General features: G+C 42.5%; 1 protein-coding gene across 7 annotated transcripts in view; it reads left to right on the top strand.

Moving 5' to 3' along the window:
* Positions 1–5,886: 5,886 nt before the first annotated feature.
* SLC35D2 (solute carrier family 35 member D2) overlaps positions 5,887–13,075 on the top strand; it is a 100,786-nt gene continuing 93,597 nt past the window's right edge. For 4 of the 7 annotated variants that reach the window (XM_023735837.1, XM_023735831.1, XM_023735832.1 and 1 more), the window contains exon 1: positions 5,906–6,063. In XM_023735837.1, the coding sequence (XP_023591605.1) occupies positions 5,906–6,063 (158 nt within the window). Of the gene's footprint in view, positions 6,064–10,948; positions 11,106–13,075 lie in introns of those variants that run through there. The other 3 variants (XM_023735830.1, XM_004381334.2, XM_023735836.1) reach the window with 2 other exon arrangements.

Here is a 13,075-nt window from a genome sequence, read left to right as displayed (position 1 = left end):
CCCACAGCCCTACATTTTTCCGTCATTGTTATTTTGGTGCATTTTATATTTCCTTCCAGTCTTATCCCAGGCATCTTTTTTGCATATCACAACCATCGTGTGATTTGCTTTTTTCTTGCTTTAAAATTATGTCCTTTCAGATTATATACATTTATTTAATTTCCCTACATGGTTCATTATTACAATGTGTGGATAAGTATTAAACCATTGCCAGCCCTATCACAGGCCCTAAATTAAAGTAACAACTGTGATTTCATTTCACTTATATTCAGGATGTGTTGAAGCTTGGGGTCACAGTCCCAAGAATCCACTCAGAGCCTTTTCCCTCTAAGTTAAGCAAAGTTATTTTTTTTTAAATCAGTTATTCTCTTTTTTTTTGTGGTAAAATATATATAACATAAAATTTGCCATTTTAACCATTTTTAAGTGTATAATTGAGCGCCATTATTATATTTACAATGTTTTGCAACCATTACTACTATTTGTTTCCAAAACTTTTTCTCACCCCAAACAGAAACTCTGTACCTATTAAGCGTTAACTCCCGATTCCTCCCTTCCCCCAGTCCATGGTAACTATTAATCTACTTTCTGTTTCTATGCATTTGCCTATTCCAGATATTTTATCAGTTGTTCTCAGTAGATCTTTAGTAGTGTACTTGCAATGGCAAGGTTCAGCCTGTCCAGACTTTGTGCAAAAGAATTTCACGAGCAACTAACTGGTGTAAGTTGTAGTTAATCAAGGTCCAGGCAGTATGTGTAGGAGCAAAGTAAATGCAAATATGACTAAGGCCATCATTAAAAGTGGCTTCAAAATACTATTTTGCAGTCAAAACATATTTAGAAATTCACTAGAAGCTTAATTCATCTTTTTGAGGAAGTTAGCCAAAATGACTTAAAAGTTCACATTTTTCCTTTTGACTTATTCAAATATTTGTTTATTATTATTTATTCAAATATTCCAGTGGCTTCATTACCTATTTTAAAACAGGGTCTTGTGTTGTTTTCTTTCTTGTTTTGAGTAATTTGGGCTCTTCCTGTCTTGCTGTTTCAGTGCTAGCTATTTTTCAGAAGTTCTGCTTTAGTTCTAGTCAGAACTGAAAATGTTTCTCAGTGCTTAGTCTCTAACTTATTAAGTGCCTACAAACGGAAAAACAGTTGTCCCAAGCATTGATGCAGTGTGGCTCAAACTTCTATTTAACTTGAAATTTTTAGTTTTTCTCAAAAGGTAAAATTTCAGTTTTTTGTTTTTTTAAAGTTAATTATTTGGAATGAAGATATGGGACAATTACTTGAAGAGATGCTAGAGCAAGATGACTGGCCCGAATAGGCAGTTCTGGGAAGCTCCTCTTCAATTAACAGCTGCAAAGATGGATGTCTTAATTGCTCTCCAGGCCTCACAGAAATGGGCCCTCAGGTGAGGGGAAACCTACCATAAAGCACAGAGAGACAAGAAAAGCCCTGAGACTTTACAGCTACCTTAAGGCCAGCTATTCCAATCCTAGGTATTTACCCAACAGAAATGAATACACGTGTCCACACAAAGACTTATACACAGATGTTTACAGCAGCAATTTTTGTAATAGCCCCAAACTGGAAACAGCATGTCCATCAACTGGTGAACGGATAAGCAAATTGTGATACTACTCAATGATTAAAAGGAACAAACTACTGGAACCCAAAACAACACAGGTGAATCTCAAAAATAATACACTGAAAGGAAAGAGCCTTGAAAAAGTACCTATTCTTTTATATGAAATTCTAAAGAAGAATCTCACTTATATGAAATTCTAGAAAAGGCAAATCTAACCACCATGGGTCTGTCAGTTTGTTCTACTGTGGTGGCTTGCATGTTGCTGTGTTGCTGGAAGCTATGCCACTGGTATTTCAAATACCAGCAGGGTCACCCATGGTTGACAGGTTTCAGCGGAGCTTCCAGACTAAGACAGGCTAGGAAGAAGGACCTGGTGGTCTACATCTGAAAAAATTGGCCACTGAAACCCTTATGAATAGCAGTGGAACATTGTCTGATACAGTGCTGGAAGATGAGCCCCTCAGGTTGGAAGGAAACCAGAATGACTGGGGAAGAGCCACCTCCTCAAAGTAGAGTCTACCTTAATGACGTGGACGGAGTCAAGCTTTCCGGACTTTCATTTGCTGATGTGGCACAACTCAAAATAAGAAATAGCTGCAAACATCTGTTAATAATCGGAACATAGAATGTGCAAGTATGAATCTAGGAAAACTGGAAGTCGTCAAAAATGAAATGGAACACATAAAGATTGATACCCTAGGCATTAGTGAGCTGAAATGGACTGGTATGGGCCATTTGAATCAGACAATCACATGGTCTACTATGCTGGGAATGACAAATTAAAGAGGAATGGGGTCACATTCATCATCAAAAAGAACATTTCAAAATTTATCCTGAAATACAACTCTGTCAGTGATAGGATAATATCCATACAACTACAACGAAGACCAGTTAATATGACTATTATTCAAATTTACTCACCAAGCACTAATGCCGAAGATGAAGAAATTGAAGACTTTTACCAGCTTCTGCAGTCTGATCAAACATGCAATCAAGATGCATTGATAACTACTGGTGATTGTAATGCGAAAGTTGGAAACAAAGAAGGATCGGTAGTTGGAAAATATGGCCTTGGTGATAGAAACGACGCCGGAGATCGCATGATAGAATTTTGTAAGATCAATGACTTATTCATTGCAAATACCTTTTTTCAACAACATAAATGGGGACTACAAGCGGACCTCACTGGATAGAAACCACAGGAATCAAATCGACTGTATCTGTGGAAAGAGACGATGGAAAAGCTCAATATCATCAGTCAGAACAAGGCCAGGGGCCAACTATGGAACAGACCATCAATTGCTCACGTGCAAGTTTAAGTTGAAGCTGGAAAAAATTAAAACAAGTCCGTGAGAGTCAAAATATGACCTTGAGCATATCCCACCTGAACTTGGAGACCCTCTCAAGAATAGATTTGACCCTTTAACCAATAATGACCAAAGACCGGATGAGTTATGGGATAACATCAAGGACATCATACATGAAGTAAGCAAAAGGTCATTTAAAAGACAGGAAAGAAAGAAAAGACCAAAATGTATGTCAGAAGACACTCTGAAACTTGCTCTTGAACAGTGTTTAAGGCTAATAGAAGAAATGATGAAATAAAAGAGCTGAACAAAAGATTTCAAAGGACAGCTCAAGAAGATAACGTATTATAATGACATGCTCAAAGACCTGGAGTTAGAAAACCAAAAGAGAAGAACATGCTCAGCATTTCTCAAGCTAAAAGAACTGAAGAAAAAAACTCAAGCCTCGAGTTGCAATTTTGAAGGATTCTGTGGACAAAATACTGAACGACGCAGGAAGCATCAAAAGAAGATGGAAGGAATGCACAGAGTCACTGTATCAAAAGAATTGGCTGATGTTCAACCATTTCAGGAGGTAGCAATATGATCAAGAACCAATGGTATTGAAGAAAGAAGTCCAAGCTGCACTGAAGACACTGGCGAAAAACAAGGGTCCAGGAATTGACGGAATACCAATTGAGATGTTTCAATAAATGGATGCAGCACTGGAGGTGCTCACCTGTCTATGTTAAGAAATTTGGAAGACAGCTACCTGGCCAAGTGACTGGAAGAGATCCATATTTGTGCCCATTCCAAAGAAACAGGTACTCATTCCAACAGAATGTGGAAATTATTGAACAATATCATTGATATGACACACAGGTAAAATTTTTCTGAAGATAATTAAAAAACAGTTGCAGCAGTACATCAACAAGGAGCTGCCAGAAATTCAAGCCGGATTCAGAAGAGGGATATCATTGCTGATGTCAGATGGATCTTGGCCGAAAGTAGAGAATACCAGAAAGATGTTTATCTGTGTTTTACTAACTATGCAAAAGCATTCGACTATGTGGATCATAACAAATTATGGATAACACTGGGAAGAATGGGAATTCCAGAACACTTAATTGTGCTCACACATGGACGAAGAGGCAGTCATTTGAACAGAACAAGGGGATACTGTGTGGTTTAAAATCAGGAAAGGTGCTTTTCAGGGTTGTATTCTTTCACCATACTTATTCAATTTGTATGCTAAACAAATAGTCTGAGGAACGACTATATGAAGAAGAATGTGGCATCAGGATTGGAGGAAGGCTCATTAACAACCTTTGATATGCAGATGATACAACTTTGCTTGCTGAAAGTGAAGAGGTCTTGAAGCACTTACTGATGAAGATCAAAGACTATGTAGCCTTCAGTATGGATTACATCTCAACATAAAGAAAAGAAAAATCCCCACAACTGGACCAGTAGGCAACATCATGATAAATGGAGAAAACATTGAAGTTTGTGAAGGATTTCATTTTACTTGGATCCACAACCAACACGCATAGAAGCATCAGTCAAAAATCGAACTATAGATTGCATTGGGCAAATCTGCTGCAAAAGACCTCTTTAAGAACGGTGAAAAGCAGCTCCAGGACTCTCTGTTAGCCCAGAACTGAAACCATTCCTGAATCCAACTCTACAGACATAGATTAGACGGGACTATAAGACATAAAATGATACTTGTGAAGACAGTGCTTCTTAACTCAAGTAGATACATGAGACTAAATGGGCAGCTCCTGTCCGGAGGCGAGATGAGAAGGCAAAAATGGACAGGAGCTGGGTGAATAGACACGGGAAATCCGGGGTGGAAAGGAGGAATGTGCTGTTACATTACAGGGAGAGCAACTAGGGTCACATAACAATGTGTGTATAAATTTTTGTATGAGAAACTAACTTGAACTGCAAACTTTCACTTAAATCGCAAGAAACAAACAAACGAAAACAAAACAAAAATGTTGAAAAGCAAGGATGTCACTTTAAGGACTAAGGTGTGCCTGACCCAAGCCATGGTGTTTTCTATCGCCTCCTGTGCATGTGAAAGCTGGGCAATGAATAAGGAAGCCCAAAGGAGAATTGACAGTACTGAATTACCGTGTTGGCGAAGAATATTGAATATGCCATGGACTGCCAGAAGAACGAACAAATCTGTCTTGGAAGAAGTACAGCCAGAATGCTCCTTGAAAGTGAGAATACTTTGGACATGTTATCAGGTGGGACCATTCCCTGGAGAAGGACATCATGCTTGGTAAAGTAGAGGGTCAGCGAAAAAGAGGAAGACCATCAATGAGATGGATTGACACAGTGGCTTTAACAGTGGGCTCAAGCATAACGACCGTGAAGATGGCCCAGGATGGCCCAGGACCGGGCAGTGTTTCCTTCTGTTGTACGTAAGGTCACTATGAGTCGGAACTAACTCAAGGGTACCTAAGAACCACTACCATCTACGCTAATAGATATCAGAATGAGAGAAGGATATTGACTTCGAAGGGACACAGGGCACTTTTTGGGCTGATGAAAATGTCCTATGCTTTAACTGAGGTAGTTACACGGTGTATACATTTATCAAAACCCATCGAACTGTGGACACGTAAAATCTGCATTTTATCGTATGTAAATTATATCTTAAAACAAAACAAAATTATGTGGGGGAGGAGGGAGCAGAAGGTAGGGCGTTTTAACTTTTCCAGACCCTTTTCTTTTCTCCATTTAGACTAGAGTCAGAAGGAGGTGCTTAGATGCACGGTAAATTTGAGGACAAACTCCCGGTACACAGGATCCGGGCAGCCTCTACCGCCCTCCAGAGCCTACCGTTTTGGGGTGCTCCCAAGGGGCGGGCTGGATCTGGGGTTCGCGCTGCGGATCTTCCTGTTTCTGCCGCGCCCTCTTCCCCGGCCGGCCGGGGGCGGGGACGGAACTGGGGCCCAGGCGGGAGCCGGGCCAGTCTGCGGCGGAACTGGCGGCGGCGGGTCCGCGGCAGGACATGACCGCGGGCGTCCAGGACGAGGGCGGGAGCGCGGACCCGGACGCCACCTCCGCGCTGCTGCCCTCCCGGGTCGCCAAGCTGCTGTCGGCGCTCTTCTACGGGACCTGCTCCTTCCGCATTGTGCTGGTCAACAAGGCGCTGCTGACTACGTACGGGTGAGGCGGGTCGAGGGGTCCAGGCGCGGGTCTGCACGGAGCGCCCGGCTGCGCGGCGGCCAGCTGTCCTGGGACCTCCCGACCTGTAAGCGCCGCGCTCCCAGGCCAGGGCGCAGTGGAGGCGCCCCGGGCAGGGTGGAGCGAGGGCTACCCCTGCCCTCCAGGCCGCGCCCAGGTCAGATGGCGGGTGGGGACAGAGAATGAGGTGGTCTACACTGCAGTCGTCAGTGTCAGTGTGTCTGGCTGCGTGCTCGGTACATTTACCAAGTCTTCAGGAAGGGCTGGAACCTTCGCAGCTTTCCCAAAGCAGAATCTCAACAAAGGAGTCCACCTCTTGGTGACCGCGGGTACACCTTACTACTACTTAACTCCTGCAGGATCCCTTGGAGTAGCTGTGCTTGTGGAGCTACACCTAAACGCTTTAAAATACACGAGTGAGTTAAAAGTGTATTGTAAAGATGAATAATTATTTATACAAATGTAGATGTTCAACAATCAGATTAGTTTTAACCGATAAATTTAATTTTTACTGATTACAAAGAATGATTGTACCATTCATTCTCAAATTACCTTCGTATTCATGGAAAACAGAAGTTCATATGATGTACTTGTTTGGATTAGTGTGAAGTAACCAACAAATTTGTGGTTTTTAAACTTGTTTGTAAGGACTAGACAATCCCGTTGAATGCTGCTAGGTTGTAGCAGCATGGAAATCGCTGGGGATTTAGACCCAGCCCCACATTTAGTAACTGTGGGGTTTTGGGCAAGTCCTATAGCCAGCAATTTTCTCATATACAAAAGCTGGATAATAACAACTGTGTTACTTATCCAGTTGCCTAGGAGTTGATTCTGACTCATGGCCACCACATGTGTGTCAGAGTAGAATGGTGTTCCATAGGGTTTTCAGTGGCTGATTTTTCGGAAGTGGATCTCCAGGCCTTTCTTCCCAGGCACCTCTGGGTGAGCTCGAACCTCTAACCTTTCAGTTAGCAGCCAAAAGTTTGCATCACCCAGGGACTCCACTGTGTTACTTCTCTGTGTTAATTTCATGCCAGTCAATGAGCTGTCATAAGTGAGGGCTCTTTGTAAACTATACTGTGCCACAGGAATATAAAACCAGAATTTTAGAGCCCAAAGAGGCCTCAGAGATCATCATCAGCCTTCTTATTTTGTACTTGAGAAAACTGAGACCCACATGAATGTGACTGGCTGCATATCCCTTGTCTACAAGCACTTACTATGTGCCAAGCCCATTCCAAGCATCAGAGGCCCTGCTCTAAAGATTCCATTTCAGTGGTGGAGACAGTAAATGAACAAGTAGGTTCATGAATCAGCAAGGTAATTTCAGATGTGATATGAGAATGCCTGGGGGTGGAGTGGGAGCTAGTTTAGACTGAGCAATCAGTGCTGGAGCATTCCAGGCAGAAGGAAGAAGCCAGTACAAATGGGCTGCAGTGGGCTTGGCCTGCTGGAGAAGCAAGAGGAAAGGTCAGTGCGGCTGGAATGGAGTGAGAAGGGGAGATGATGAGGGTAGGAAGGTAGGCAAGGCTCCGATCCTTCAGTCATTCAACAATATTTAAATAAGCACCTGTTATGTGCCAGGCACTGTTCTAGGCATTGGAGATACAAAAATGAACAAAATAGATCAAAATTCATAACTGCATGGGAGCTTACATCCTAGTAGGTCAATAAGTAATCTAGTAAAATTTATGTTATCTCAGATGCAGCTAAATGTTCTAAAGAAAAAATTAAGGCAGGAAAGGGAGTTAGAGGGTGTGAGAGTGGGAACATCGCAGTCTTAAATAGCAAGATAGGGTCTAATCAAGGAGATGACACATGAGCCAAGACCTGAGTGAGGTGAGGAGTGAGCTGTGCAGGAGATGGGGAAGAGCATTCCAGGCATGGAAGAGTAAAGAGTTTGAGTGGGATAGTACCTGATGGAGTCTGAGAGCAACGGGTTGCCAGTTTGTGGTCTGGGAGGCCACTGTGAGGGCCCTGGCATGCGCTCTGAGGGAGATAGGAGCCACTGGGAGATTTCAAGTAAAAGAGTGACATTATCTAATCTCTCGTATTGAGAGTAGATTTTGAGGGAGCAGGGTGAAAGTGGGTGGTGCAAATGGTTTTCTCTCAACTACTAACCTAAAGGTTGGCGATTTGAACCCACACAGCCACACTGTGGAATAAAGGCCTGGCGATCTGCTTCCATAAAGATTACAGCCAAGAAAACCCTATGAAGCAGTTCTGCTTGGTAAGAGATGGAGTCTCCATGAGTCAGAATTGACTCGGTGGCAACAGATTTGTTTGTTTGTTTTTGTTTGAGGATGGAAACAGGGAGACTATGAGAAATAAATGCTGTAGTTTTCATTTTAGTCTGAATACAGTTGAAAGCCCCTTTGAAGGTTTTAAGCATGGGGAGTGACATGACATAATTTATGTGATTAATAAGATATCTTTGGCTGTTTGGTGGTTGGAGAACTGATTGCATTAGAAGCAGGGTGAGGAGCAAGGCAACGATTGCAGTATTCTAGGTAAGAGATAACTATGGTTTGGACTAGGGTGGGAAGGTAGCAGTGGATATGGAGAGGGGGGACTTGGGATATTTTTTTGTGAGCCTACGTTGTTCATATTGTTTAAAAGGAATCTACCAGCATTGCAGCGACTTGCTGGTGTCCATAGGAAACACACACCCTGCCTCAAAGAAATCAGAATGAACATATACCTAAACCTGTATCATTCCACTCGTACAATGCAAGCTAATGAGAGAAAACTTTAAAAACTTCAAGAAAAATCAAGGGAATCCTGTTAATGGGCTTGGGAGTGGCTAGTAGTTAAATGAAGATTGAAGACGAGTCTCCACTTTCTACACTTGAGTGAATGGTCTGTTGACTAGCCACTGTGGTGGATGCCTCCAGAAACGTGTCTTCTTGCAGGAAGTAGGGACAGTAAACACTGGTTAAGTGCTTGGATGATGAAAGGCAATGTCTAACCAGGAAGAATTACTATGTGAGACATCTCACACTTTAGCCTTTATTTTCCATCTTTAAAATTTTGAGCTCCGTGATTAAAGGAAGAAATCCTTCAATCCTTTCTGAGGCAAAACCCCTTATAACCCTTATAAGTAAACATTTCACATTTCCATAATTAATATATAGTTAGAGAACTCTGATCAAAATAACATTTTTCATTCTGTATGTTTGAAGATCCAAAAGCTTTAGTAACACATTTTTGAGGGGAGGAGGGCTGGATTGATTTGGTTACAACAATCAGCCATAGAAATCTGATCCAAGCATTAGCTGTTTGAGGATAGAATGCTCGTTGTAGGATAGAAGGAAGGACCTTTTGGTAATTACCTAATTCACAGGGTCATGGGAATGTAGCTCAGGGGATGTTTTTTCTCTTCCATTTTAAGTAGATTGTTTCTGGTTGGGGTACAAAACTGATGGGTGGTCTTAGTTATTGTTAGTTTTAGTTCATTATAATGCTAAGTTGGTCCCTGAGTGATGCAAACAGTTAATGCACTTGGCTGATAACTGAAAGCTTAGTGGTTTGAGTCCACCCAGAGGTGCCTTAGAAGAAAGCCCTGGTGATCTGCTTCCAAAAAATCAGCCATTGAAACCCTGGCTGATATAGAGCACAGTTCTACTTTGACACACACGGGGCTGCAACTAGTAATGCTAGGTTTATCTGGTTGGACGGAGAGGCCTTTGAAGGATGTTAACTGTCAGTCTCTGTTGGGATGAGGGGAAAAACAAGCTCATCTGAGAATTTATAGTCAGTTGGCAACACTAATGGTTCTCTCAGTTGTACAGGTTGCAAGTTGTCTGGAGTCTTTTTTTTTTCTTTTTTTGCCATTTTAATACTTCACGGCATGAAGGAGTTTACTAATGATAACACCAAAACCAAACCCACTGCCGCTGAATCAGTCCCAACTCATGGCAACCCCATGTGATACAGAGTAGAACTGCTCTGTAGTGTTTTCTTGGCTGCAGTCTTTATGGAAGCAAGACTGATGGGTCTTTCTTCTGCAGTGCAGCTGGGTGGTTTCGAACTGCCAACTTTTAAGTTAGTAGACAAGCAAAAACTGTTTACACCACTCAGAGACCTTTACTAATGATATGTAATAGAAATAACAAACTTAGTTGCTTCCAGTTCAACATATACTTGCTCAGCACATGCTGCGTTTACTTCATTATGGGTCCTGAGGCCTTGGGATCATTTAAGATGGTGGTTTCCAAACCTGCCAGGTAATCTGAATCACTTGGAGAGATTTTTATAAAAACTACTGAGTCAAAGCCTCCAATGGTGGGAATTGTAAGTCTATATTAGACAACAAGAACAACTACTATTTTTCTCTTTAGGAACACTAGTGGCTCAATGGTTAAGTGCTCAGCTGCTAACCGAAAGGCTGGTAGTTCGATCCCACCCAGCGGCTCTGCAGGAGAAAGAACTGGTGATCTGTTTCCAGAAAGATGACAGCCTAGAAAATGCTATTGGGCAGTTCTATACTACCTAGTATTTTCTTCTGTCAACTGAGGTCGCTATGAGTCAGAATCGACTTGATGGTCCCCAACAACATTTTCCTCTTTAATGAAAACCTGGCTTCCTCTAGAAAATGCTGCTTGCTGCATCCCACATCAGATGGAACTGGGTCTTTGTCTTATCCTTGTACTCTGGGCCAGGAGGTGGGGTTGGGTCCTCTTAGCTAACCCCTGCTTGGGCTCTACTGAGCCTTGAATATTCCACTTCCTTTCCTCAGCTTGGAGTCCCTGGTGGTGCAAACAGTTAACCTGCTTGCTGAAAGCTTGGAGATTCGAGTCCACCTAGAGGTGCCTCAGAAGAAAGTCCTGGTGATCTACTTCCGAAACATCAGCTATTGAAAACCCATGGAGCACAGCTCTACTCTGACACAAATGGGGTCACCATGAATCAGAGTCAACTCTGTGGCAACTGGTTTGGTTTTGGCTTTCCTCAGTGCACTGGCGTGAGCTCCTGGTTATTTGTTCAGTGGAGTCTCTCCACCCTGACTCGCGTGTGCCTTCCAGGTGACTTCGGCATCCCCATGGCTGAACCATGCACAGCGTGGTCGCTATTCTCTGACCTCATCCCCAACAAACCCTTCTCCACCCTACTTCCCACTTCCCACTTCCCATGGCTGCTTCCAGGACTCTGTCATCATGAGTAACTGTGCCACTTTCAGTCTCCACCACAGGACATCTACACTGACTACTGCCTCCCCTCCCAGCTCATTTTTTGTCACATCCACTTCTTCCAGTCCAGCTGAGAGATGCTCTTTAATGTACGTGTGACCCCTTTCCCTCTCTCAGCTTGGCTCAGACTTACTGGCACCACCTTAGCCCATGGTAAGCCCTACTACCACTTCCGTCCTTCAGACGTGAGTCGCTCTGAATGTCGTGAGAGAAAAACCACATCCCGACTGGCTGGTTGGACTTTAAATTTACGATTACAATCCTCAACAGGCACACTATGCTACCTAGTATTTTCTTCTGGAGGCTTGTTTTCCTTGTCTCAGCGATGGCTGTTTCACACTTTCTTCTTCTTCGTGAAACCTCCCACTCCCCTTCCTCCACCTTCTTTCTCAACTGATTCTTTATTGAGAAAATTGTTGTTAGTTGCCATCCATTCGGCTCCGACTCAGGTTGACCTTATATATAACAGAACGAAATGTTGCCTGGTTCTTTGCCATTGTCATGATCCTTGCTATGTTCGAGTCCATTGTTGAGTTCATTGTGTCAGTCCATCTCATTAAGGGTTTCCTTCGTTTCCCTGCCTGATGTCTGTTTTTAGCGATTGGTCTTTCCTGATGACGTGTCCAAAGTAAGTGAGCCAAAGTATCACCATCCTCGCTTCTCAGGGGCATTCTGGTTGAACTTCTAAGACTCATTTGTTCATTCTCTGGCAGTCCACAGTATATGCAACCTTCTTCACCAACACCACAATTTGAATGCATCAATTCTGTCTTCCTTTTTCCTTGTCCAGCTTTTGAATACATATGAGATATTGGGTCAGGTGCACCTTAGTGATCAAAGTGACATCTTTGCTTTTTAAAACTGTGAAGAGGTCTTTTGCAGCAGATTTGCCCAGTGCAATATGTTGTTTGATTTATTGACTGCTGCTTCCATGGACATTGATTGTTGTAGAAACCATCAAAGAGCCCCCCCCGCCCCCCCCCATCTCCCTTCTGCTGGAATGAAGCGAGTAATTTTTTTCCCTGTGGACAGGCAAGTTCTCCACTTGTGTCTGGGGACATTCTTCTCAGTTCCCTCCGGTATCTCCTCCATTCTGCCTCAGCAACCTCTCTTTTTACTAGGTAATTCCTATCAGTTTAAAACATGCTTGGATTTCTCAAACAAACAAAACCCCCTTTTCAATCCTACATGTACCACATTTCTCTGTTCCTTTCAGAGTCAGGCTCTTGAAAGAGTGTGTACACGTATGTCTTCACATCCTTACATTAACTCAGACAGGAATTCAGTTTAAAAACATGGGGCTATTTAAACAATGAAATATACAAAGAAAAAATAACACTAATCTGTATTTCCACCACCTAGAATCAATACCTTGCTTTTGTCTTTTTTTTTAAAGGAAAATCATTCTTTTGAGATCTTTATAAAGTATTCAAACAATAGACAAATATTAGGATAAAATTCTAAAAATTACTGTAGCTAGCATTAGTTAATGCTTTCAGACATCTTTTTAGGTAGATGGACAGGTAGATACATAGACAGATAAACCAGCAAACCAGTTGCTGTCGAGTTGATTCTGACCCATGGCAGTCCCATGTATGTCAGATTAGAACTGTGCTCCATAGGATTTTCAAGGGCTGATTTTTCAGAAGTAGATGGCCAGACCTTTCTTCTTAGGCACCTCTGGGTGGACTTGAACTTCTAACTTTCAGTTAGCAGCCAGACCCAACAACCTTCTGCATCACCCAGGGACTTTAGATAGAGAGATAGAGGGAGACGTAAATGTATAGATTGAATTAGTTTTTTAT

The sequence above is a fragment of the Trichechus manatus genome, unplaced genomic scaffold, assembly GCF_000243295.1.
Source record: "Trichechus manatus latirostris isolate Lorelei unplaced genomic scaffold, TriManLat1.0 scaffold00082, whole genome shotgun sequence".
In the NCBI taxonomy this organism is placed as follows: Eukaryota; Metazoa; Chordata; class Mammalia; order Sirenia; family Trichechidae; genus Trichechus; species Trichechus manatus.
Note: the sequence above shows the minus strand (reverse complement) of the source record. Positions and strands in the feature narration are given on the sequence as shown.